This window comes from Zootermopsis nevadensis, unplaced genomic scaffold (genome assembly GCF_977971745.1).
Source record: "Zootermopsis nevadensis isolate Lab colony 2312 unplaced genomic scaffold, Znev_1.0 Znev_ptg000013l, whole genome shotgun sequence".
Lineage (NCBI taxonomy): Eukaryota > Metazoa > Arthropoda > Insecta > Blattodea > Termopsidae > Zootermopsis > Zootermopsis nevadensis.
In genome coordinates this window covers 3,633,465-3,661,288 of record NW_028259145.1, presented here as the reverse complement: position 1 = coordinate 3,661,288, position 27,824 = coordinate 3,633,465, and the positions used below count along the sequence as shown (strand labels likewise).

The 27,824-nt window shown below is 39.2% G+C and overlaps 1 protein-coding gene and 1 long non-coding RNA gene across 7 annotated transcripts; both read left to right on the top strand.

Annotated features, from left to right (window-relative positions):
• The first annotated feature begins 1,395 nt into the window (after positions 1-1,395).
• LOC110840754 (UDP-glycosyltransferase UGT5-like) lies at positions 1,396-15,611 on the top strand. 6 transcript variants are annotated; one of them, XR_015535157.1, is made up of 9 exons: positions 1,725-2,082; positions 5,093-5,356; positions 6,179-6,765; positions 7,326-7,548; positions 8,030-8,249; positions 10,021-10,428; positions 12,465-12,619; positions 14,399-14,553; positions 15,280-15,611. XR_015535157.1 is itself a non-coding variant. In XM_087348806.1 (6 exons), the coding sequence occupies exons 2-6, from the start codon at positions 5,107-5,109 to the stop codon at positions 10,322-10,324; spliced, it is 1,584 nt and encodes a 527-aa protein (XP_087204932.1). In that variant the 5' UTR covers positions 1,725-2,082; positions 5,093-5,106; the 3' UTR covers positions 10,325-11,837. The 6 variants fall into 6 exon arrangements, 1 of the variants encoding a protein (XP_087204932.1); XR_015535156.1 differs by having other exon boundaries at positions 14,399-14,987; XR_015535158.1 differs by having other exon boundaries at positions 1,396-2,056; positions 14,399-15,611.
• Positions 15,612-16,594: 983 nt separating this feature from the next.
• Positions 16,595-19,412, top strand: LOC110840753 (uncharacterized). Its single transcript, XR_015535162.1, has 2 exons — positions 16,595-16,931; positions 19,360-19,412. It is a non-coding gene; the product is annotated as an uncharacterized LOC110840753 (long non-coding RNA).
• The last annotated feature ends 8,412 nt before the right edge of the window (positions 19,413-27,824 follow it).

Here is a 27,824-nt window from a genome sequence, read left to right as displayed (position 1 = left end):
TGGCTCTAACTGCCGTATTTTAAATATTGAAAGTATCTCTAGGTATTTCAGTAAGAACGGCTGTGGGACTCACCGAGACTTTGAATGACAGGCAAGGACATTCGTAAATATTTGTCCACACGCGTTTTCCAAAAATGCCCTTGATTTGGTGTGAAGGCAGAGGATTGGCCGACGTTTATGATCATCTTGAAACACGACCAGATTCTAGATGTGGCTCTTCTGTAACCACAGAGGATTCGAGAAGTCTGTTTAGATTTTATGATCCCTTTAGACCAATAACCTGCAAATTTTCTTCACTCGCAGCACAACCTAATTTGTCAAAGACACGTGACGGCACACCACATACGTTCGCCACACGAAAAGCGGGTGGCCTATATAAAAATGTAGGCCTATGAGTAAGCAGGCATATGAAAACAAAATACATGCTAATTATTACTATCCATAATGTACCAATTCCTCTTCAATACTTTTCTTGGATTTGTTGTACCTACGAAGCTGTTCAGCCTGGTTAAAACGTGTTTAAGTGAAATCTCTAGCAAACCTCGAGTATATAAACATTTATCCGATATATTTCCCTTTTATAATGGCCTGAAACTGGGAGATGCTTTATTACCACTGCTTTTGAACTTTGCCTTACAATACGACATCAGGTAAGTCCGATAATATCAGGGCGGTTTGGAATTGAATGGGACACATCAGCTTTTGGTCTCTGCTGACTGATGATATTAATCTGTTGGGCGAAAAGCGACCACAGAAACACTCTTTAAGGGCCAGTAGGGATGTTGGTCTAGAAATAAATTCAGGAGAGAAACAGAATGTAAGGACAGCTAACGAATCGTTCGAAAATGTGACAAAATTCAAGTACTTGAGGACGACACTAAAAAGTCATAATGACATTTATGACAAAATTAAGAGCAGATTAAATCCACGGAATTTTAGCTTTCATTCAGTCTAAAATCTTTTGTCCTCCTGTCTCATAACAAACAAAAGATTAAAATATACAAAAATGTAATTTTGTCAGTTGTGCTATATGGGTTCGAAACTTGGTGTCTCAGTTTGAGAGAGGAACATAGATTGAGGATCTTTGAGAACAGTGTTTTGAGGAAGACATTTGGACCTGAAAGGGAGGACGACGGATAATGAAGAAAATTGCATAATGATGAGCTCCACGGCCTACACTTCTCACCTGTTTGGGTGATTAAATCGAGGATGATGAGGTGGGCGGGACATGTGGCACGCATGGGGGAGGGGAAACTGTTTACAAGGTATTGATTGGGATTCCTGAAGGAGGAGGCCACTGGGAAGACCTAGACGTAGGTGAGAGGATAACGTTAAGATGGACTTTAGGGAGATACGAATCGGTGGAGCGAACTGGATGCAGTTGGCTCAGGATAGAGTTCGAGGGCCGGCTGTCGTGAACACGGTGATGAACCTTCGAGTTGCATAAAGAAAGTGGGCTGTTCTTTGACTAGCCGAGCATACAATTGACTTTTCTAAAAATTTCCTGCACCATAGAGTGAGTGAGTGGAGTACTAACATGCATTACGAATTATAATTACGAAAGATAAACTTTTGATTTTTCTTAATTGTAACGTGTGAATGAATATACGATTTCTTAGAAACTCCGTGGCAAACTTGAAATCTTGTGGCGCCTCACCGGTTGTGGAAGTGCTCCATACTTATGACTTAACAAGAAAATTCGGCAAAATGGGGGAATACATCCTTGTACCGTACGAGATTCGAACCCTTGGTCACAGTGTTCAGCAGTCGTTGTCCTGTGATTTTAACTTCGCCATTGAAAAGCCACCAGGCGAGGTCCCATGACACATGTCTACATGCCGCTCTGATAACAGTAACATTTTTGGAGGATGCGTTACATAAAGTGAGCAGTGATCTCATGTGCAAAGATTCCAACAGCCAATGGAAACTGCTCGCTTCCTCCCGTCGACAGAGAGCGGTACAGAACGAGTGGCCCAAATGACAGTGATGTAGCGGTATTCTTCAAGGACGGACTTGTGATCGCGTGTCAGCTGTAACGTTGAAACGAGATTTGGATGTAAGTTGCCTGGTGATTATTTAACGGTAAGTGTAGAAACTCAGCTACAGATTTTGAATTTGAACGATTTTTAAAGCATTAGATTCATTTCGCTATGGACATATTGACCTATCATATACTTACACACGCACATTCATTCGACTTACCTTGGACAGTTGTTTAGCTGCTAAACAAAGGCGACGGTCAATAGAGTACGTTCTACGCATTTCAGTGCATCTCTAAAGATGAACATCGGAATGGAATAATGTGTAGTATTAACAATATGTTAATAGGGAAATAAATGTCTTTAGTTTTGGTGTATTTAGTGGGGCTGACAGTTTATACCGAATGGATTGGTGAGGATGTGGTAGGGTCTGGTCGTGACCACATGTAAGAAGCGTTTTCGGATTTTAACGCGAGGGATTGAGAAAAAGCACGTAAATCATGTGGACCAGCGGAACACTAAGCAAAAGTGCTAATCATCAACTATTTGTACATCACGTCGATCCATGTGAGGGTGATGAAATCAGGTCAGATGAGCTATGCGGAGAAAATAAACAAGCCACGAGTCGTCAACCTGCCGCCCGCGGGTCGGATGCGGTTCACGGTATCTCTTCGTGTGGCTGTTTTAATATATTAGTACATAAAATGCAACTAGGACCGTTTGTAGGGTGTGTCAAATCGGGGCGAAAACCCAAGCCTCGAAATTCGACATTCGGTGTTTGGTTAATTTTATGGTTTCAATCAATTTCTTTAGCGGTAACGTTGGTAGGAGTGTGGTTTCGACAGTAGTCACTATGAAAAGGTGGCGAAGACCTCAGTATATAATAAGTCAGTTACCTAGTGCTTCGTCTTACGCAGTAATATTCGAAGTTACTGCCGGAACACGTTCGAGCTCGACGTCGTTACGAAATTTGAGTTGTAATGTATTTCTCAAGTGTTAGGAGTGACCAGGTACACACTTAGCCAGTCATTATTAAGCCAGGTGAAGCTGTGACGTAGAATGACTTGGCTGTCTCAAGTATCATGGAAGTAAACTGTTTGCTTCACTCATTACGAGATAAATGTTAATGTCCAAGACCTTGTAAAATTGACACAAAGACAATATGGACTGTTTGATGACAACGTCGAACATTACGATAAGGACGCATACTCAAGATCTGTTGCCTACGGGCCTTTCCCCCCCCTCCACAATATCGTAGACTTTAATGTAGAATTACAGGAATAATTATAAAAAGCGATCAGGTAATACATGAAGAAAGATGCAGATTTACTTTTTTAAGGTAGTGTTTCATCTCGTAATTTGATTTTAATTCTGAGGAAATATACGCAGAACTTGTAGGGGTCGCTGATTTCAGAAGTAAGAATCAAACCCAGAATTTTTAACGTACGGAGTAGGAATCCAAACTGCAGATTTGCATTTTTCGATACGTAAGTTCGTCCAGTGTGCAGAAGTGTTGAAATACTCTCTTCTGGTTCGTGGAAGTGCTTGCTTGATTTATTATGACGAAACTGTACAGGGACGAGCCCTTGTCTACGGTCTGTCTGAGACTCGTAGAATTTCGCAATCAGGTTTTACACACGTCTTCTAATTGCTGGTTGCCAGTGGTAAGTCCGTCCGTCCGTTTCTTATTGAAACCTACTACATGGATCTTGTTTCAGTTCGGTGTGGGATTTTTATGAAATCTTGTATTAACCTTCGGTGTATAAAGTTGTTTTATTTTTCTAATCTTTGGATTTATACAAAGATAACAGAAGATGCACCTGCGGAAATGTTTGTGAGAGTGGGAGGTCTATGGGGCTTTAATATTAAGTGTCGAACATAAAGCTTCTACTGCCATGATTTTGGCCTTCCGCAGGGATTTGTTTTGGGGCTTCTACTCTCTGACATATCCATTAATGACTTCTGTAATGAATTTAATTATTCTAGGCATCTTCTTTTCGCTGACGACATCAAAACCTTACGTGACATTTAATCTTGTAACGACTGCAAACGATTTCAATCTGACGTTGATTCTATACAAGGTTCGTCCACTGCTGACGTCATGAAACTCAGTATTGGCAGAACCAGTGTAATTTATTTCTCAGGATAAAGCCAATAGCCTACGTCGATCTGCGACTGTAAACTTTGCCGGTCATCTGTAACACGTATTGACTCTTAAGGAATTTTAATTTATTCTTAATTTTGACTCATATTTTCACGGTGTTTTAAGTTATTGGGTTTTGTTCGCACTTTATAATTTTCTTTTTGTTCTTTTGAATGCCTGTACATCTTATATTTAACCTTAGATCCAATCTTGAATACGCCATGTCATTTGGAATTCTGTCACAAATATTCTAACGCTCTCGAGAATTTAAAACACAACACTTTATGCAAGGAGAGGTATTGCAATGAAGCACTTTCTCTCGTCCAAGTTTACCGTGGCTTCAAATACTGTCCTTCCCACCTGGAAGCTGTTGTTCTTCGAATATCCCTACTCGGTGTCACAGAGACTTTTGTTATGTTCAATTTGAACCCTGCAGGGACTTTGATATATTTGGAACAAAAATTATTTCACTTGGTCGCATTCTATACTGACTGTAGTAATGTATATTCAGCAGAAATTTTCCCTTGTGTATTAACTTTCTCTACAGCCGGGTAATTTATTGATGATCTGTTTGTTGCTATTTTGTTATGTTTAATATTGTGTTCATTCATCTCTTGTGCTGTTTTTATAATTGGCCTTCTGACTTTTGATTCAGTAGACTAATAATAAACAACTGAATTATTATCAACTTTATCTAGCCCATTTACTTGTAATTAACAGTTGAACTGAGGAAATTATTGTATTTAAATATTTCCCTTTGTCCATATTTTGGGTTTTTCATTTTGTAAGTTTTTTCTCGTTTTCATTGTTTACTGTTTTTATTTAGTATTAATATTTTATTTTATTTATTATATTACTTAGGCATGTTTGTTTTTGTATTTGTAATGGGCTGTTGTCAGTGCTTGGCTGTTATTGGCCATATTTGGCTGTTGTCAAGCCCTTAAATTAATTGAATTGAATTGAATTAAAGTGATTGAATTGAGGATGTCGCTGCCGTGGCTTGTGACGCTGGTTCTGCTGCTGCTCGTGACTCAGAGCCATGGCGCTAGGATCTTGGGCCTGTATCCGTTCCCATCGAGAAGCCACCTCATCGTCCAAAATGCTCTGATGTTCGAGCTAGCCAGTCGAGGGCACCAGGTTACAGTGGTCAGTCCTTTTCCCGTAAAGGAGCCCATTCCAAATTACACACACATCACAGTGGAGTCAGATGTGAGTGCGTTAACAGGAGGTCATGGTAAGCGATTTTGCATCGTGCAATACATGTTTCTGTCTTCTGGGTTGTTGCGCTGTGTAGTCTGGTCGATGTTTACCAACGTTTCAGAGGTCATACTGCCTCCGTCATCAGGGCGATGAGTATGAAGCTTTCTGTCTTCTGGGTTGTTGCGCTGTGTAGTCTGGTCTATGTTAACCAACGTTTCAGAGGTCATACTGCCTCCAACATCAGGGCGATGAGTGTGAAGCTTTCTGTCTTCTGGGTTGTTGCGCTGTGTAGTCTGGTCTATGTTAACCAACTTTTCAGAGGTCATACTGCCTCCATCATCAGGGCGATGAGTGTGAAGCTTTCTGTCTTCTGGGTTGTTGCGCTGTGTAGTCTGGTCGATGTTTACCAACGTTTCAGAGGTCATACTGCCTCTGTCATCAATTCGATTCTGAATATGTATGGAGATGTCAATAGATGTTTCATTTACTTTACAGCATGAAAATAACAATAATAGTCAAGTCTCAGATAATTTCTTGTAAAAAAAATTCAAAATTCTTGGGGTTTAAATTAACGATGACAATTTACGCACAGCAGGATCATGTTTTTGACGTCGAATTTTTCTGATTTTTAATAAGTTGTTTAAGTATATATTTACTTGAATTTCAGAAAGAAATTCTGACAGCCTGAAGTCAGCAAGCCGTAACTTTATGTCCACTTGGACACGGGTTAAATTTTGCTCCTTAAAAGGAGCTTGGAGGATGAAAGCTACGCAGATTGAGCTACAGGATTCAACCTTCAACAATCGGAGTTGTATTTGTAAATAATATCCACTAATTAAAATTGCATTCTTTGCAGTTCCAGCAAATTTGTTCGACATGCAGTCAATTGGGCCCTTGAAAATAACATTCATGATGTGGTTTATGGGTGAAGCGTTGTGCGACCACGTACTGCAAAATGACAACATCCAGAAACTGATCCATTCTAAAGATCTTCATTTCGATCTTGTGATCGTTGAAGCCTTTATCAACGAATGCGTCTTAGGATTCGCTCATAAATTTAACGCTCCCATTATACAAGTCTGCACATACGGAGGAGGAAATTTCATGGCTGACTGGGTCGGAAGTCCTAATCCTTACTCTTACGTTCCCGATGAGTTCCTTCCTTACGAAGATAAGATGAATTTCTGGGAAAGAATGTACAATACAGTCGTTGGTACACTGAGACACGTCGGAAGGCAGCTGATCCACGTGCCGAAACAAAATGCCGTGATGCAGAAATATTTCAACTATACAGACAAATTTCCACCCGTGTGGGAGCTGGAATACAGAACGTCCTTGGTCCTTCTCAACTCACACTTCAGTCTCAGCTACCCGAAGCCTCTCTCTCCAAACTACGTGCAGGTTGGCGGAATGCACGTGAAACCTCCGAAGAAGCTTCCACAGGTGAGAAACGTGAAGCCAATAATTCTTGTTCCCAGTTAAGTCAAAATATGATGGTCCTTTTTCAGTGCGTTATTTCGTGTACCGCAAAATGATAACATTTTAGGAGAATAATTCATCGAAAGATCACCGAAGAAAACGACCACGGATTCTTCGGTGGTACAGCCCCGACTTAGGGAAGCCAGAGTCATTGCATCTGGCCTGCGTTGCCGGGGTCACGACCTCTTCGATTACGTAGCAAGAATGATAATTTGCTGAGGAATCAACCATGAATTTCGGCTATCTATAGATTAGAGGCTACTGATGTCACTTAACGAAAATTAAGATGGCATATGGGCCCATATTAAGAGAAATTATTTTGATGTTATTGTTCTAACTGATTCGTGGTATAAGCTACATTTTGGTACCGTTAAAACGTATGGGACAAATGTCAGTGTTAATATGTGCGAGGAAATTGTGTGACGATCAAAAACATGCAAGAATTATATGTAATTGGTCATGTGATTTTCAAATTAAATTAAGATCATAGACATTCTCAAACTAGTGAATTTCTTTTATGCCAGGAATTGCAGAAATATCTTGACGAAGCTCCACATGGAGTGATCTACTTCAGCATGGGCTCAAACCTGCAAAGCTCGGAAATGCCTGAATCAAAAAGAAAAGTTTTCCTTGAAGCGTTCTCCAAGTTTAAGCAACGGGTATTATGGAAATGGGAGACGGACTCGTTGCCAGGGCAACCAAAAAACGTAAGGCTCGGGAAATGGCTGCCTCAATCCGACATTCTGGGTGAGCGCTCGTATATCGGTAAACTCTGTACGTAAAAAAAGTAAATTGTCCCACTAACGCCATGTAGGCGCATTGGGGGAGTGGATGTATAGCTACTACTCTGTACGTAGTTAAGCAAATTTGTGAAGATAATGTAAATTCCATCAGATGTGATTAAGTAACTTCTGATTCCATTATGATATAAGTAACTTTGACGATTATTTACTTTATTGTAGTATAAAAGTTTTCTTGTTATTAACGCAAAATACCACTTCAGGATATTATCTGTTTACGTCAAAGAAACTAACATAATTGTTTGGTAATAAGCGATGGACCCAAATATGCTGTTTGGATAGCCAGTCTTCTGGAGAAGAAAGAGTTGCATGCAATTTGTGTGCAGTATTATAACCAGATAGACAATACTCATATGCTGAGGTAGAAACGGTAAAGTCAGAGTATGCAAATTCCCATTGGAATTGATAGGAGCGTGTGTTTAATGCAGCTCATCCCAACGTCCGACTCTTCATCACTCATGGCGGACTGCTGAGCATGCAGGAAGCCATCTACAGGGGAGTTCCTCTGCTTGGGATTCCCATATTCGGCGATCAGGGTCTGAATATGGGCAGGGCCGTTTCAGCAGGATACGGGCTCAAGATTGACTTCGTAAACGTCACTACAGAGTCCTTGACGTGGGCTATCAGAGAAATCATCGAAACTCCAACGTACGTTCTGACGTTTCTTCCCTTATTACTTTATTTTCTTCTTCTTCTTCTTCTTCTCCTTCTTCTCCTTCTTCTTCTTCTCCTTCTTCTCCTTCTTCTCCTTCTCCTTCTTCTTCTTCTTCTTCTTCTTCTCCTTCTTCTTCTTCTTCTTCTTCTTCTTCTCCTTCTTCTCCTTCTTCTTCTTCTCCTTCTTCTTCTTCTTCTCCTTCTTCTTCTTCTCCTTCTTCTTCTTCTCCTTCTTCTCCTTCTTCTCCTTCTTCTTCTTCTCCTTCTTCTCCTTCTCCTTCTTCTTCTTCTTCTTCTTCTCCTTCTTCTTCTTCTCCTTCTTCTTCTTCTCCTTCTTCTCCTTCTTCTCCTTCTTCTTCTTCTTCTTCTCCTTCTTCTCCTTCTTCTTCTTCTCCTTCTTCTCCTTCTTCTCCTTCTCCTTCTTCTTCTTCTTCTTCTTCTTTTTCTCCTTCTTCTTCTTCTCCTTCTCCTTCTTCTCCTTCTTCTCCTTCTTCTCCTTCTTCTTCTTCTTCTTCTCCTTCTTCTCCTTCTTCTTCTTCTCCTTCTTCTCCTTCTTCTCCTTCTCCTTCTTCTTCTTCTTCTTCTTCTTCTTCTCCTTCTTCTTCTTCTCCTTCTTCTCCTTCTTCTTCTTCTCCTTCTTCTTCTTCTCCTTCTTCTCCTTCTTCTCCTTCTTCTTCTTCTCCTTCTTCTCCTTCGTCTCCTTCTTCTTCTCCCTTACCAGTGGTGAACCCAGCGACTATAGCTGAAAATTTCTGACTGTATCAATTTCCTTGTGTGCGATTGTTCGACGATTCTAGCACGTCAGCATTTTTCTGAGATCTATTGAATGCATTCCTGATATTCTTTTCAGGTATTTCTGGAATTCTTTACTTTCATTTTTCTTGGCCTCATAAAGCACTGGCTGTTCCACTTTCGCAGAATTTCTCTACTTGCATTTTGGTATTTTAATTTCTTTTCGGTCTTTTTCTATATTAAATTCCTACCCGATTGTACTGTTGCATCCGTAGTGAAGCAGATATAACCTTTCTTTGTATTATTTTGTGTCTTTCCTGTGTACCAGAATTTCTCCGTTCGCTTGTAATTCTTTATTCCACATTACGTTTATAACTTCCTGTTTACAAACTCGCTTAAGTATGTCTCTTGTTTCAGTCCAAATTTCTTGAATACTGAGTAATGCAGATTTTTACGGACTTCTACGTATCTTAATATCTTTGTCAGAATTGGCATCCTGACACAAAGTGGTGAATAGTTTCTTCATATCGGAAACATTTATTTTACATTGTTTCTTTTTTAATACCTCCAGACTTAATCCATAGGTAGGACTTCCTTATTCACCTGGTTCTTGTCTAAGCTACTTGGAGGTTGTCCATGCACTCACGTTCTGAGCTGTTATGTTTCTTAATTGTCTTCTTTCACTTTAACAAGATTGAAGTCGATGATTGCAGTCTTGTGGGTTGTTGCGCCGTGTAGTCTGATAGATGTCCACCAACGTTTCAGAGATCATGTTGACTCCGTCACCAGGGCACTTTCCGCTCGATTGGCACATTCATCGCCCTGATGACGGAGGCAGTATGACCTCTGAAACGTTGGTGGATATCTACCAGGCTACACGGCGCAACAACCCACAAGACTACAATCTTCAGACTCACCACTGTGAAAACCTCAAATCTTACAAGATTGAAGTTGTTAACTGTTTGAAGCGGTGTAGAGTATATGTTATGTTCGCAGAATGTTTTCAGATTGTAGATTATAATTTTTGTCGCAGGTACCGTGAAAACGCCCAGCGTCTGTCCAGAATCTACCGGGATCAGCCACTCACTCCACTGGATCAGGCCGTGTTCTGGACGGAGTACGTGATCAGGCACAAGGGAGCGCCTCACATGCGTTCAGCTGCACTCGACCTCACCTGGTACCAGTACTTCCTGCTAGATGTCATCGCTGTTTTAACATTGGCTGCAGGATCATCTGTAATTGGAGTGTTCCTGATTCTGAGGTCAATTGTGAGAAAGATTTTTAGTGGTAGGCGCCAGGACACGGAAGACTTGTTAAGACGGAAGAAGAGGACTTAAGTTTAACTTTAGATCCTGTATGCCAGTATGCATTCTCCATTTGCTGACACTCCTTTTAAGGATTTTGGTTCAATTTCTCTTCAGCAATGAATAAAATTGTCACGGTAATTGTGCAATTATATTTGATAATTTTAGTTCTTTAAGAATTTGAACATAAACTCTTCATTACTTTTAAGTGATTCCGCTTCATACTTCAGAACACTTAACATATGTAAATTCGTACTTCTGTGTACACTTTTCAGACTTACTGTTCTTTCCGTATGCTGAGTGCCCGTCTGTACTCACTTGCCCATGGGGTGCATTAAGTCCAGAATTGTAAAAGCTATAATTGTTAATGACCCGAAATATTTTGATAGAGGGAAAAACTGGGAACGGTTAGTCTAATTCCCGTAGGTCATAAATTCGCCTGACAACGTTACGTAAATTTAGCTCTATCGTCGTGTAATCCTATTCCTCAGTTTGAGTGTCCCAAAACGACTTACATGCATTGAAGTGTGAAATATTAACTTCGTTATCGACTTCCGTGTGTTTTGTTTACGAGGAGAACCTAACGTGGTCTACCTTTTCGCAGTATTCTTTCCCACGATTCAGATACGGAAAATTGAGTTTCGAGGAACGCGAATTAATTTTGAAGTGGCCCTCGAAATTCGAGAATGTGCTTGAAGTGAAAGTGATTTGGAAACCACGCCTCCAACTCGACTAACAATTACGAGAATTCGAGGTCAATTTGAGACTTAATGTGTAAGCAACGATCTGGTAGACCGCGTAAATGAAGGACTGAGGACACTTCTGCTGTGTCGTTTGCTCAGTCACCGAAGAAATGCTTAAGGCGATTCGCTAACGACATCGGAATTTCCAAACGAAGTGTACACAAGATTCTTAAAACAGCTAAGTGGAAATGTTAATACGTGCCAAGGTTGTTTTATGGAATGACTGAAGACGATCCTGACCGCAGACTCGAGTTTTGTGAATGGATTCAGAAGAAGGTGGGTCAGAACGCAACGTCCCTGGGCGTAATTGTCTGGAGTTATCAGCCGACATTTAAGTGAACCTGAAAAATTGAGTACTCATCTTCTAAAAATTTGAACGTGCATGTTAACAAGGCAGTAAACTTACCAAGACTTTCAGTCTGGTTTGATGTGTCATCTTGGGGTGTTGTAAGACCGTTCTTGGAAGGGACTGTGGCCCTTTCTGCGTACCTCAACATGCTCCAAGAATCCATTGTCTCTGTATGGAGACGAGGACACGTGGTATCAACAAGACTGGGCAAGACGACATTACGGCGTCATAACCTCGAAGGCCACAATCCTCAATTAAGTTGTTGAATAACGAAGTGATGTAACAAGTATTTATTGTTGGATCCTACGTATTACATAGGCAGTTTGACAGATCAAATGATACACAGTACCCTTCTTTGCGCACGAAATTTCTCTGGTGAAGACGTTTTAATAACTTACCTCTGTATGGCATTAGTGTATATGGCTGGAGGTCAAATAAAAAGCAGCTAATGAGAGTTCTTAAAGTTTTTGTCCGAATGCCTCTTTTCGAATTCCCCGTCCGTTTCAGACTTCACAGTTGCCACAAATGTTAATGGTAGTCTGTTAAAAGGTTCAGCCAATCACCATCTGGAAGCTAAGGGCGGACTCATGCACATATGCAAAACGTCGTCTGTTGGTAGATTAAATCATTGCTGCGTACGAAACGGTACCTTACAAACTGGGGATGTGCTTAACCCTAAAGGGATTTTTGTCTTGATTGATAGCGTATTGCTACTACTGGGGCGATGGCCCCACGAGACAATTTGTCCTTCACGAAAAGAACTTTGCTATTGCAATGAGACTTGAAGAAGACTCCGTATGGACAGATGCTCTAACAATTTGAACTACCAGATGATCCCCAGAATGCAATTCCTTAGAGATTCGTATTTCCCTTGTATCATATTTAGATGACTGTACTAATTGAACACATTTGACAATATGAGTATATAAATACCAAGTAAGTAAATTCAAATAAAGATTCATTAATTATAGTGTAATTAACAGGATTAACATATGTATAAGAGGAACTGTACTGAAATACAATTTAATCAGATATTCTTTGTAGAATGGGAAAGATGGTAAGAGTCTTGTGCTTTGTGAAGATTGCAGGGACTTGGTGCAGAAGCTGCTAGCAGATTCAGACTGTCAGTTGCAATATTGTGAGAAAGAAGTGCCAAATGCTTGCATCGAGGAGCTTCCCAGGAGTATAGTTATCTATCCATACACCTTTAGTAAGGACATCTTCTCAAATTTGAAGGTTTGTTATTTGTTATGACAAACTTGAAGATTTATGTCTTCTGGGTTGTTGCGCTGTGTAGTCTAGTCGATGTTAACCAACGTTTCAGAGGTCATACTGCCTCCGTCATCAGAGTATGAAGATTTCTGTCTTCTGGGTTGTTGCGCTGTGTAGTCTGGTCGATGTTTACCAACGTTTCAGAGGTCATACTGCCTCCGTCATCAGAGTATGAAGATTTCTGTCTTCTGGGTTGTTGCGCTGTGTAGTCTAGTCGATGTTAACCAACGTTTCAGAGGTCATGAATCATCGCCCTGATGACAGAGGCAGTATGACCACTAAAACGTTGGTTAACATCGACCAGACTACACAGCGCAACAACCCAGAAGACAGAAATCTTCATACTCTGATGACGGAGGCAGTATGACCTCTGAAACGTTGGTAAACATCGACCAGACTACACAGCGCAACAACCCAGAAGACAGAAATCTTCATACTCATCGCCCTGATGACGGAGGCAGTATGACCTCTGAAACGTTGGTAAACATCGACCAGACTACACAGCGCAACAACCCAGAAGACAGAAATCTTCATACTTCAGAGTTCTTTTAGCTATCCTATATGTAGTAAAATTTGGTATACAATTTGATGTATTCTGGTACTTGAAGATGTTTTAATATTGTCCTTTAAGGTTTTCCTGCTAATATAGTGTATTTTTTCTTCCCAGTATGTCCTTCCTGTCTTCCCTTTTGTTTTTCCTTGATTTGGACACCAAAACAATATTAGTTGAAGTACAAATTATGAAACACATAATCATCAAGGCCCTCCCGCCCCCTCCCCAGTCTCATGTTACTTCTGTCTTAGGTCCAGATATTTTGCTCCTTACTTTGTTATCAGACACTCTTCATCTAGTATGGATTAACTAATTTGTTGTTCTTCATTACCTCGCAAGCCATGTTGACAGGCTGGACATGATATTTGTTTTATAGATGCATGGTCGAGGTCTTTCAGTACTGAATGATTTTCTTGAGGGCATGTTATATGTAATTTGTGAGTCGCACTAGATGGCTTTTATTTCTTGCAAGGTCGTAGCTTATAAGAACATGTTTCGTGTATGTCAGTAAGTAGCCAAGTAGGTCCCATGACTTATGCAGGAACAGAAATCACTTTTCTGGCTTCTGACTTGCTTGACTGCACAGAAAGTCTTGAAACTTTTTACAAAACTTATCATAATATATGATGAAACAGGTCTTTGTTTATGATTTCAAAAGTGAACAGCAGTCATTACAACTGCCATGATAAAAAGTATGCAGCAATACCAAATTTATGCCAGTTACTAGTTTTGTTACCTCTTTTATTAGGTCTCTTATTCTTCCTAAAGAAACTGACGTCATCGACAAAGACGAGTACCTGATTTAGGAACTTCAGTTCCAACTCTTCACATTTCTTTGTTACTCTCCTAATGGCACATTCTAGAGCAAATGGAAAGTGGTAGGACAAAGAAACATCTTGTTTTAGTCCACTGAGAACTAGAAAACCATCTCAGACAGATGTTATGTGATATGTACAAAATTAAAATTTTTAGTGTGCCATAAATTCTATGAATTTAAATTTAAAAGAACTTGAAGTGAATTGCTGCATTATATTCGCTTTAGTAACCCAGTCTGCCTTGAGTCATCTCTCTAAGGAATGTCAACTGTGAAAATGTAATGAAGTGTTTGTGTAAGTTATCGTCAAACCACGAATGAAGCCAGTTGTTACTTTTATGAGACATTATTTTAAAGCAGATTGTAACTGTTTCAGGATGTGTGAAGTTTGCTGACCACTTATATCCTGAGGAATGTGAGGTCCTTCTGAAAAACTTATCTGAGTGTCAAGTACCTTTTCAGTGTGCTCATGGGTGACCAGCCCTAGTCCCAATTGTGGATTTGTGGCATCTTCATGTAGAGCAAGCACGAGTAACTTTTCTTTTTATGAGTATTGCATATATCTTATCTTATGTTATTGAATATATTATTGGAGTACTGAGTCCTGCGTCGTAGCTGTGCGGTCTGAGACGTCATGCTTTGGACCGGTGATATTGATTCGAGTCTTGGGGGAGAAGAAATTTTCTCATGAGCTTACGACCGGTGTATGGGACCGGTGCCAACCCAGCATCGTGAGGAAATTTGGGAGCTACGATGAGTAGCGTAATCCGGTCATGAAAACTAGCAATGGCTGGGGGTTCGTCGTGCTGACCACACGTCACCCTGTATCTGGTTGGATGATCGTTCACCTCTACTTAGGCATGTGAACGTGAGGCCAGCAGTCAAGCTAGTCGGCTTTGGCTCTCAAAGGGCTGTTACGCCACATATTTAATTTAATTGGAGTACTGAAGGATAGTGTTTCATGTGTAAGTTAATGATATTCATCATTTTTATTTTGCCCAACATACCGAAAATATTGATTTCATTAGATTTTACTGTTGTCGTTAAATGAAATTTCATATTAATTTTGTATACATATATAGTAAGTTGAACTGAGAGTAGTAAAGTATTCTATTCTATATTTTTCATTAATGTGATACTTTATTGGTTTTTCACTGCGTTATACATAAATTTCTTCTAAACTAAAATGAAGACCATTTTTAATTTTCATTGATGTAAGATTGTGAAATGCTAATTATCTTTAATTTTTTTTTACAGATATGATCCAAACCTAAACTTTGGAAGCTGAATAAGAATAAGAGGTTAGAAAATGTGTCAGACTTGAAGTAAATCAGTGATATTGTGCTGTGATGTTTAGTTATTATTGTATTTATTTTAATTTTAGTGATTTGACTGATTTTTAGAAGTAGAGAAATAACCTAATAATTGATGAAGACCTGAAATGTAATATGTTATGAATTTTTGTTAAAGAGAGGAAACTTGAGATTTTTTATATAATTTTTATGTAACAAACCAGAAAGACTGTCATATGCTAATGAAATGTTAATTATAATATTGTCCATTAAGTGTGAATATAAGCTGTCCAAATAGCTGGCTTATTTTTAATCAATGTTTATGATTATCTCTTGTGGAGTTTTAGAAGCAAGGGTCGAGTGGGTCGGGATATTTTCCATATATTTTGGCATCCGCTTCTAATCATTTACTGGTCCTCCATGTTTGTATATTACTGCCACTGTATAATATGCTTGGCAGCACGATTTCAGAACCTGAATGCTTGGTTAGGATTTACCGAGTATTTGACTGGAATCATGATAATATTCTTCAAGGAACTGAATTAGACCTGTGTTGAAAAGACAGTACCGAAGTTTATAATAAATATTATTCTTGTCCTTAAGGATACTGTATAAGCCATTACTGACATCCGAAAATGGATGGTCCTCCAGAATGGGTGTTGAGTTAGGAACTAATCAACTCGTCACAATAAAACAACCAGCATATTACAGAAAGATTAAAAGTTTCATTGACCCTTATTTGGCTCTTGTGAACATGGCAATGAACTTTTGGGTTACATAAAAGGGAATTTTTTTGTTAGCTGAGCGACTGTTAGCTTATCAAGGACACTTTTATGTAAGTAGTTATAATCACATAATTAATGTAACCGATATGTCAGAGCATTTGTTGTTTTACCCATTATGGTGTAATCATTTGGACGACAGCTTCGTATTCGGTTCGAATCCCGTCAGAGAATTGTAGGTTTTATCGTCAGTATACACTCAGACTATTTATTCCGCCATGCTTCCTGTCTTTATAAAAATGTATTTACATTTTTCTTTCACGGTAATTAAACACAATAAAACTGCGAAGGCAGAACCACAACGTTTTGGAGACACCCGGATTGCAGAATCGTTGAATTTGTTCCCCGAACTGATGCCTCAGAACACCCAACATGTTATCACAATGTTAAAGTATGCGCTTTATAACCTGCAATTCAGTTTTTCAGACGTGGCCACTAGGCAGCGCTTTAGGCAAAGAGTAGGAAGAGTTTAAATTCAGGTGCAGGAGGTTAGTTGGGTAGTTTAGCCTTTTACTGGACTCGTCCATATCAGTAGTGCCTCGTGCTTACAGCGGCCGCGTCTGAGAAGTTGAATTGTACTGTGGGATGTCGGACTTTCGTGCCATTCTAATCTAGCATTGGAAATTATCAAATAGGCTGTGTATTGTGCCATCTTGGCTTATGTGGATATTACACGATTATACCTTGATGAAAACGGAATTCATGGGGTGTATTTGAAGTATGTCTGTCAAACGTCCATATTTTACAAATTTTAATTCGTGCATGTGATGGTCAGTGTGAAGAGTATTATAAGTGGAAATAATTGTAAACACTACATGAAGCTACTGCGTGCAAGGTAAGGTTAGAATTCTGGCCAAAATACTATGGTTAATATGCTTAAAATAATTTATTTCTGTTGACGAAATACTCGAAGTGATAACTTGTGGGATATTGCGTCGTGTATTATCGTAGAAGTTTACCGATCTTTTAGAGATTAGTACAGATTCCATCATCAGAGCGATGAAGTCCCAGAAGGATGTCATCTTCAAAGTACTCGAATTCTGAAATTAATTACTGAGCTCGTCTTGTCAAGCACATTTGCACAAAACTCATGCTGTTTGACATCGCATGTATCTGGAGCGGGGGGGGGGGGGGGGGGGGCAGATTTATATTATACTGCTGCGGGTAAAATCAGTTAATGATCTATTTTTTAAAGGAGGTCTTAATTGTGGAGCTGTTTGACCTCAACTGTCATGAAAATGGGTATTACGTGGTATCCTTCAGCATCGAATTGGTTAGGGCAGTAAATATGCCTGCTGTTTTTTGTAATAACCGTTAAAAGACAATACCATTTACGAGCTGCTCCATTCAACAAGTGAGATTCCTTCACTGACTCGAAACGACCCAAGAGTTAAAGAGGTCTCTGTATTGTGGTTGGCATACATAACAACAACGTAGTATCGGGATGGTGATGGTCGCCGTGGAAGTAGTTGCCCGTCCAGAAGGTATGGATTTTGTTGTGTTGGTGGACGGGGAAACTACCGTGTTCTCTTCGGTTATTCTTGGTCCCTTGGTGTAGGCAAGGCCGGGGAGAAGAATTTGAGGGTTGCCGAGTCGTAATGCATTTGGTTTGTTCTTGTATGTTTGTGAGTTTCTTTGTTTGTAGTAGGGCAGTATATGACTCCGTGTAATGTGCGTGTATTATAATGTATTTTAAAACAGTAAATGGTTTTATTTCCAATTTTACTTGGCTGTGTTTTGAGTACACTCTTTTCAGGGGCGTGGGACAAGTGAACCTACGACATATAGAACTGAACACCTGCTCCCCCTTTCGACTGTTTTTGAAAAGGGGAGAGTGGATCAACAGATTTACGCAAATTCTTCGGGGTTAGTCGCCTGAGGTCGCCGTCCCCCAACCCCCGCTCACCCGTGTGACTCATGAGAGAGTGTGTTTACACGGATATCCAAGTCAATGAGATCGATATTAACAGAATTATCTTGTAAACTGTTTGCTTTAACTTTGCCATTTTTCCTTCGATGTGAATACGTAAATTAATTGGAAGCCGTCTCTCTTCACTCTGAAAGCGTCCCTTTAAATTCATTTTAACTCGTGAACCATTCTTTAGTAGACTCTTAAAATTTTGGTGTTGATTTACGTACAAACAGACTATAGATTCCCTCGAGTAGTTATAAAATGACAGATCTATGCTTGATTTATGCAGGAGAATGTTATTGTACGAAGATGCATATTTAAAATTACGCTATTAAGTTAAAATAATTGGGCGAACATGAATTTATACACAGGTTTATAGAAAACTAAATAAATTATTACAAAGCAAACAGTGGCATTATCTTGCGACTTTCAGATGAATATTTCCAAGTTCGGCACATTAGACATAACGGAAGATAATGGAATGAGGGACAATAAAATAAAAATTCCAGTGAATGACGGAACGATAAACACAGTTATGACATTGCGGATAACTGAGTCTGATGTGATAGAAGCTGTGTTGTGGCCTACTTTAATGCAACTGCCAAATATGCGCTAATGGCAGGAATTGTTACATATATTGAAACACTGGAATCTTTACATTGTATCATAAACACAACATGTACTGTAATTAGAACTGATTAATAACATAGATGGAAAAGTGACTTCCGTTAATAAGCAGGCCACCTCAGAGTGAAAAAGGAACCACAAGTAAACCGCAGTAGTACCTATCTGTTTCCTTCTGTCGTGTTGTTTTCTGTTGTAAGGCAAATTCCAGGGTATAATTCAAAAGGTTCACGGCCCGCCATCCCCAATCACGGAAGCATTTAGCTGAAGTGATCCCCCCCCCCAAGATGCAGAGGCCATTAGCCAAAACGATCCCACCCCCTCTGGGTTCAAATCCTAGAGAACCATAAGAGCAAAATCCTTTGCACGAAGGGCAAGTTGCCTGACGGGATAACCTCTCATCAACAGCAACAGACCCTAGTTTGAATTTCCAACAGTGGGTTTCGAACGCAGGAATGGTGTTACCTAGCAAGGGACGATGTATTGCGTTTGCGCAGGACTCCACCCTTACTTATTTAATTTTTTAAAAAAAACATTGCTGGAATGTTTAAATGTTCTTAAAATAATTTAAACCCTGACCAATGCCATTTCATTCGTTCTATGTAGTTTCATAATTTATTGTAAAATGCCATCACTAATTGAATTTCGATCTGTCGCCCTTTGTTCACGAACCCGAAACTTCAGCAGCCATAAGTAGTAAGTAACCTTTTTCCCCCCTTTTTTTTAGTGTCCCGCTACATGCCTATGCAGGCACCTGGGGGAAGTGGAGGTCTAGCTCCTCTCTTCCTTGACCTGGGCACTAGATGGAGGTGAGTGGTCAGCATCACGCCTCGGCCGGCTTTACCCCCGGGAAAGGACCCCGGTACCCATTGTAGAGGAGGCTGGGTGGGCCCCAGAGCCGGTCTGGACGCAAAGGCTAGAGGGAAAATCCTCTGCCCCCGTCGGGGATCGAACCCCAGTCATCCAGCACGTAGCTAATCAAGTAAGTAACCGTACAATGTTTATTCCAGCCCATGCCCCACTTCAGTTGGTAGGCCTGTTGTAGGATTAACGGATATCCAACTGTTTAAGCGAAACACTTGTAATTTAGCACAATGCATGATCATGTCAGAATATTGTGATTCATTCTTCTTTCATTGGAATTTTGCATTAATGGGAAACTTTGAAGAGGGATGATTTTTTCACGTCAGCTGGGCTTAAGAACTTATGGCGAATGTGGCGTGCACATGGAATAGTTGTGAAATATTTATTTAATTTTACATTACACTACATGTAATTACTTAAGTGACCCCAGGCATCGTTATAAAGAATAAATGTTCTCAAATTACATAGGTCCAGCTTCTGCAGATACGCGACATCTGTATATGATTTACGTGTTACTAACTCGTACAAACGTCTATACTGAGCACACATGGCATGCAAATGTCCTTTCACCGAAGTCGTATGTCTCAATGTGGCGAACCGCACATATTCTTGCATGTTATGTGGGATTGGAGTTTCACTTCTTTCTAATCTCACTCGTCACCGAGAAGACATCCTTACACTGAGATTCACTGTAGGTAGCACCCGTTGATACGTGATTTAGCGGTGGTAATTAATCTTGTTAATGGTCCCGAAGAACACTATTTCTATAGCACAAATTTACGTTGATACTGACCGACAGAAATCAAATAATTACAACCGTAGTTTAATGGCGACTATTCAATCGGGACAAGCCGACTGTTCCAAGAAAAAATCAGTTCTGACTGACTTCTGATTGGTCCTGTATGCCATTCGAAAGTATTGATTTCTTTAAATTGAGGTCATCACAGATGGCACGTCTTATCTTTGGTTCCTTATCTTTCCGACAGGCTGCGTCTTTGTGATAGTACGTCGTGTCCTCGAGTAAATGTGAGGCAATATTTTCAATATATTTTGTTGACATTTGACATACTACTCCAATATGTTACCACAAGTTTGACGTGCGCCACGAATTCCGCGCCCACCAAGCATTGCTAAATAATGTACCAGAGATTTATTTTCAGTTTTTTTGTGAGTCGATTTATATTGATAAATGACGTACTATCATTCACGTATGTTTATTCCGATTCTTTCGTTACATGATACTTATATATAGTGAGTTAGATTGGGTCATCTTTACGCATGGATCTGCTACGTATTTGTGTCAACATCTACACTGCATACATTTTGCAAGAAATAATTCTTGTGTAAACATTATGTAATTTTAGACGTGTTATGATGTATTACACGCATATAAGCACTATTTGTGTTATAAGGGGATTGTGTGAGCGCGTAATATCGTTATTGATAAGTGGTCGTGGCCGACTTTGCGCAACCTCCACCTCACGAATTTGATGCCTTCGTGCGAATTTCTAAAAAGCGATAAGTCAAAATAGAGTATGAATATCATTAACTTGCCTGTGGCATGACGTGCATACAAAATTTCAATAATTTCTGAGCATCCATTTGCATTTTCAAAAATTCGTGCGCAGGAAACCAATTTGCACTGATCCAGATTACCCCGTCTTGGTTGGTTTGGGTTAGGTTAGGTTAGGTTAGGTTAGGTTAGGTTAAGTTAGTGGGGCACCTGCGCAGACGTTGTTGCGCAGTGCAGTCGTATGACGTGCGCATGTGAGGGCACCTTGAGCTCGTTATGTTTAATTGTAAATTATTAAACACTCAAAAATTCGATTCCGTCAATTTTAATAGTATATTATATTCTGGGCTTCACTTTCATACCCAATTTAATTTTTTTACAAGGATATTTTATTGGACACATATTTTTAGTAATTACAAGTACACCAATCACCTATCACTTAAATATGATGTTATTGTATATTTCATTCTGGAAGTATATATGTTGTCACACGAAGAAGTATTTATTAAAATATTTATTTAATTTTACATTACACTACATGTAATTACTTAAGTGACCCCAGTCATCGTTATAAAGAATAAATGTTCTCAAATTACATAGGTCCGGCTTCTGCAGATACGCGACTTCTGTATATGATTTACGTGTTACTAACTCGTACAAACGTCTTTACTGAGCACACATGGCATGCAATTGTCCTTTCACCGAAGTCGTATGTCTCAATGTGGCGAACCGCACATATTCTTGCATGTTATGTTGAATTGGTGTTTCTTTTGTTTCTATTCTCACACGTCACCGAGAAGACATCCTTACACTGAGATTCACTGTAGGTAGCACCCGTTGATACTTGATTTAGCGGTGATAATTAATCTTGTTAATGGTCCCGAAGAACAGTATTTCTAGAGCACAAATTTACGTTGATACTGACCGACCGAAATCAAATAATTACAACCTTAGTTTAATGGCGACTATTCAATCGGGACAAGCCGACTCTTCCAAGACAAAATCAGTACTGACTGACTTGTGATTGGTCCTATATGCCATTCGAAAGTATTGATTTCTTTCCATTGAGGTCATCACAGATGGCACGTGTTATTTTTGGTTCCTTATTTTTCCGACAGGCTGCGTCTTTGTGATAGTACGTCGTGTCCTCGAGTAAATCTGAGGCTATATTTTTATTATATTTTGTTGACATTTGACATACGACACCAATATGTTACCACAAGTTTGACGTGCGCCACGAATTCCGCGCCCACCAAGCATTGCAAAATAATGTACAAGAGATTTATTTTCAATTTTTGTGAGTCGATTTATATTCATAAATGACGTACTATCATTCACGTATGTTTATTCCGATTCTTTCGTTACATGATACTTATATATAGTGAGTTAGATTGGGTCATCGTTACGCATGGATCTGCTACGTATTTGTGTCAACATCTACACTGCATACATTTTGCAAGAAATAATTCTTGTGGAAACATTATGTAATTTTAGACGTGTTTTGATGTATTACACGCATATAAGCACTATTTGTGTTATAGGGGGATTGTGTGAGCGCGTAATATCGTTATTGATAAGTGGTCGTGGCCGACTTTGCGCATCCTCCACCTCACGACTTTGATGCCTTCGTGCGAATTTCTAAAAAGCGATAAGACATAATAGAGTATGAATATCATTAACTTACCTGTGGCATGTCGTCCATGCAAAATTTCAATAATTTCTGAGCATCCATTTGCATTTTCCAAAATTCGTGCGCAGGAAACCAATTTGCACTGATCCAGATTACCCCGTCTTGGTTGGTTTGGGTTAGGTTAGGTTAGGTTAGGTTAGGTTAGGTTAGGTTAGGTTAGGTTAGTGGGGCACCTGCGCAGACGTTGTTGCGCAGTGCAGTCGTATGACGTGCGCATGTGAGGGCACCTTGAGCTCGTTATGTTTAATTGTAAATTATTAAACACTCAACAATTCGATTCCGTCAATTTTAATAGTATATTATATTCTGGGCTTCACTTTCATACCCAATTTAATTTTTTTTCAAAGGATATTTTATTGGACACATATTTTCAGTAATTTCAAGTACACCAATCACCTATCACTTAAATATGATGTTATTGTATATTTCATTGTGGAAGTATATATGTTGTCACACGAAGAAGAATTTATTAAAATATTTATTTAATTTTACATTACACTACATGTAATTACTTAAGTGACCCCAGTCATCGTTATAAAGAATAAATGTTCTTAAATTACATAGGTCCGGCTTCTGCAGATACGCGACTTCTGTATATGATTTACGTGTTACTAACTCGTACAAACATCTTTACTGAGCACACATGGCATGCAATTGTCCTTTCACCGAAGTCGTATGTCTCAATGTGGCGAACCGCACATTTTCTTGCATGTTATGTTGAATTGGTGTTTCTCTTGTTTCTATTCTCACACGTCACCGAGAAGACATCCTTACACTGAGATTCACTGTAGGTAGCACCCGTTGATACTTGATTTAGCGGTGATAATTAATCTTGTTAATGGTCCCGAAGAACAGTATTTCTAGAGCACAAATTTACGTTGATACTGACCGACCGAAAACAAATAATTACAACCTTAGTTTAATGGCGACTATTCAATCACGACAAGCCGACTGTTCCAAGACAAAATCAGTTCTGACCGACTTCTGATTGGTCCTGTATGCCATTCGAAAGTATTGATTTCTTTAAATTGAGGTCATCACAGATGGCACGTCTTATGTTTTGTTCCTTATCTTTCAGACAGGCTGCGTCTTTGTGATAGTACGTCGTGTCCTCGAGTAAATGTGAGGCAATATTTTCAATATATTTTGTTGACATTTGACATACGACACCAATATGTTACCACAAGTTTGACGTGCGCCACGAATTCCGCGCCCACCAAAAATTGCTAAATAATGTACCAGAGATTTATTTTCAGTTTTTTGTGAGTCGATTTATATTAATAAATGACGTACTATCATTCACGTATGTTTATTCCGATTCTTTCGTTACATGATACTTATATATAGTGAGTTAGATTGGGTCATCTTTAAGCATGGATCTGCTACGTATTTGTGTCAACATCTACACTGCATACATTTTGCAAGAAATAATTCTTGTGGAAACATTATGTAATTTTAGACGTGTTATGATGTATTACACGCATATAAGCACTATTTGTGTTATAAGGGGATTGTGTGAGCGCGTAATATCGTTATTGATAAGTGGTCGTGGCCGACTTTGCGCATCCTCCACCTCACGACTTTGATGCCTTCGTGCGAATTTCTAAAAAGCGATAAGACAAAATAGAGTATGAATATCATTAACTTGCCTGTGGCATGTCGTCCATACAAAATTTCAATAATTTCTGAGCATCCATTTGCATTTTCCAAAATTCGTGCGCAGGAAACCAATTTGCACTGATCCAGATTACCCCGTCTTGGTTGATTTGGGTTAGGTTAGGTTAGGTTAGGTTAGGTTAGGTTAGGTTAGGTTAGTGGGGCACCTGCGCAGACGTTGTTGCGCAGTGCAGTCGTATGACGTGCGCATGTGAGGGCACCTTGAGCTCGTTATGTTTAATTGTAAATTATTAAACACTCAAAAATTCGATTCCGTCAATTTTAATAGTATATTATATTCTGGGCTTCACTTTCATACCCAATTTAATTTTTTTACAAGGATATTTTATTGGACACATATTTTTAGTAATTACAAGTACACCAATCACCTATCACTTAAATATGATGTTATTGTATATTTCATTCTGGAAGTATATATGTTGTCACACGAAGAAGAATTTATTAAAATATTTATTTAATTTTACATTACACTACATGTAATTACTTAAGCGACCCCAGTCATCGTTATAAAGAATAAATGTTCTCAAATTACATAGGTCCGGCTTCTGCAGATACGCGACTTCTGTATATGATTTACGTGTTACTAACTCGTACAAACGTCTTTACTGAGCACACATGGCATGCAATTGTCCTTTCACCGAAGTCGTATGTCTCAATGTGGCGAACCGCACATATTCTTGCATGTTATGTTGAATTGGTGTTTCTTTTGTTTCTATTCTCACACGTCACCGAGAAGACATCCTTACACTGAGATTCACTGTAGGTAGCACCCGTTGATACTTGATTTAGCGGTGATAATTAATCTTGTTAATGGTCCCGAAGAACAGTATTTCTAGAGCACAAATTTACGTTGATACTGACCGACCGAAATCAAATAATTACAACCTTAGTTTAATGGCGACTATTCAATCGGGACAAGCCGACTCTTCCAAGACAAAATCAGTACTGACTGACTTGTGATTGGTCCTATATGCCATTCGAAAGTATTGATTTCTTTCCATTGAGGTCATCACAGATGGCACGTGTTATCTTTGGTTCCTTATTTTTCCGACAGGCTGCGTCTTTGTGATAGTACGTCGTGTCCTCGAGTAAATCTGAGGCTATATTTTCATTATATTTTGTTGACATTTGACATACGACACCAATATGTTACCACAAGTTTGACGTGCGCCACGAATTCCGCGCCCACCAAGCATTGCAAAATAATGTACAAGAGATTTATTTTCAGTTTTTTGTGAGTCGATTTATATTCATAAATGACGTACTACCATTCACGTATGTTTATTCCGATTCTTTCGTTACATGATACTTATATATAGTGAGTTAGATTGGGTCATCGTTACGCATGGATCTGCTCCGTATTTGTGTCAACATCTACACTGCATACATTTTGTAAGAAATAATTCTTGTGGAAACATTATTTAATTTTAGACGTGTTTTGATGTATTACACGCATATAAGCACTATTTGTGTTATAGGGGGATTGTGTGAGCGCGTAATATCGTTATTGATAAGTGGTCGTGGCCGACTTTGCGCATCCTCCACCTCACGACTTTGATGCCTTCGTGCGAATTTCTAAAAAGCGATAAGACATAATAGAGTATGAATATCATTAACTTACCTGTGGCATGTCGTCCATACAAAATTTCAATAATTTCTGAGCATGCATTTGCATTTTCCAAAATTCGTGCGCAGGAAACCAATTTGCACTGATCCAGATTACCCCGTCTTGGTTGGTTTGGGTTAGGTTAGGTTAGGTTAGGTTAGTGGGGCAACTGCGCAGACTTTGTTGCGCAGTGCAGTCGTATGACGTGCGCATGTGAGGGCACCTTGAGCTCGTTATGTTTAATTGTAAATTATTAAACACTCAAAAATTCGATTCCGTCAATTTTAATAGTATACTATATTCTGGGCTTCACTTTCATACCCAATTTAATTTTTTTACAAGGATATTTTATTGGACACATATTTTCAGTAATTTCAAGTACACCAATCACCTTATCACTTAAATATGATGTTATAGTATATTTCATTGTGGAAGTATATATGTTGTCACACGAAGAAGAATTTATTAAAATATTTATTTAATTTTACATTACACTACATGTAATTACTTAAGTGACCCCAGTCATCGTTATAAAGAATAAATGTTCTCAAATTACATAGGTCCGGCTTCTGCAGATACGCGACATCTGTATATGATTTACGTGTTACTAACTCGTACAAACGTCTTTACTGAGCACACATGGCATGCAAATGTCCTTTCACCGAAGTCGTATGTCTCAATGTGGCGAACCGCACATATTATTGCATGTTATGTTGAATTGGTTTTTCAATTGTTTCTATTCTCACACGTCACCGAGAAGACATCCTTACACTGAGATTCACTGTAGGTAGCACCCGTTGATACTTGATTTAGCGGAGGTAATTAAACTTGTTAATGGTCCCGAAGAACAGTATTTCTAGAGCACAAATTTACATTGATACTGACCGACCGAAATCAAATAATTACAACCTTAGTTTAATGGCGACTATTCAATCGGGACAAGCCGACTCTTCCAAGACAAAATCAGTTCTGACTGACTTCTGATTGGTCCTATATGCCATTCGAAAGTATTGATTTCTTTCCATTGAGGTCATCACAGATGGCACGTCTTATCTTTGGTTCCTTATTTTTCCGACAGGCTGCGTCTTTGTGATAGTACGTCGTGTCCTCGAGTAAATGTGAGGCAATATTTTCAATATATTTTGTTGACATTTGACATACGACACCAATATGTTACCACAAGTTTGACGTGCGCCACGAATTCCGCGCCCACCAAGCATTGAAAAATAATGTACCAGAGATTTATTTTCAGTTTTGTGAGTCGATTTATATTAATAAATGACGTACTATAATTCACGTATGTTTATTCCGATTCTTTCGTTACATGATACTTATATATAGTGAGTTAGATTGGGTCATCTTTAAGCATGGATCTGCTACGTATTTGTGTCAACATCTACACTGCATACATTTTGCAAGAAATAATTCTTGTGGAAACATTATGTAATTTTGGACGTGTTATGATGTATTACACGCATATAAGCACTATTTGTGTTATAAGGGGATTGTGTGAGCGCGTAATATCGTTATTGATAAGTGGTCGTGGCCGACTTTGCGCAACCTCCACCTCACGACTTTGATGCCTTCGTGCGAATTTCTAAAAAGCGATAAGACAAAATAGAGTATGAATATCATTAACTTGCCTGTGGCATGACGTGCATACAAAATTTCAATAATTTCTGAGCATCCATTTGCATTTTCCAAAATTCGTGCGCAGGAAACCAATTTGCACTGATCCAGATTACCCCGTCTTGGTTGGTTTGGGTTAGGTTAGGTTAGGTTAGTGGGGCAACTGCGCAGACGTTGTTGCGCAGTGCAGTCTTATGACGTGCGCATGTGAGG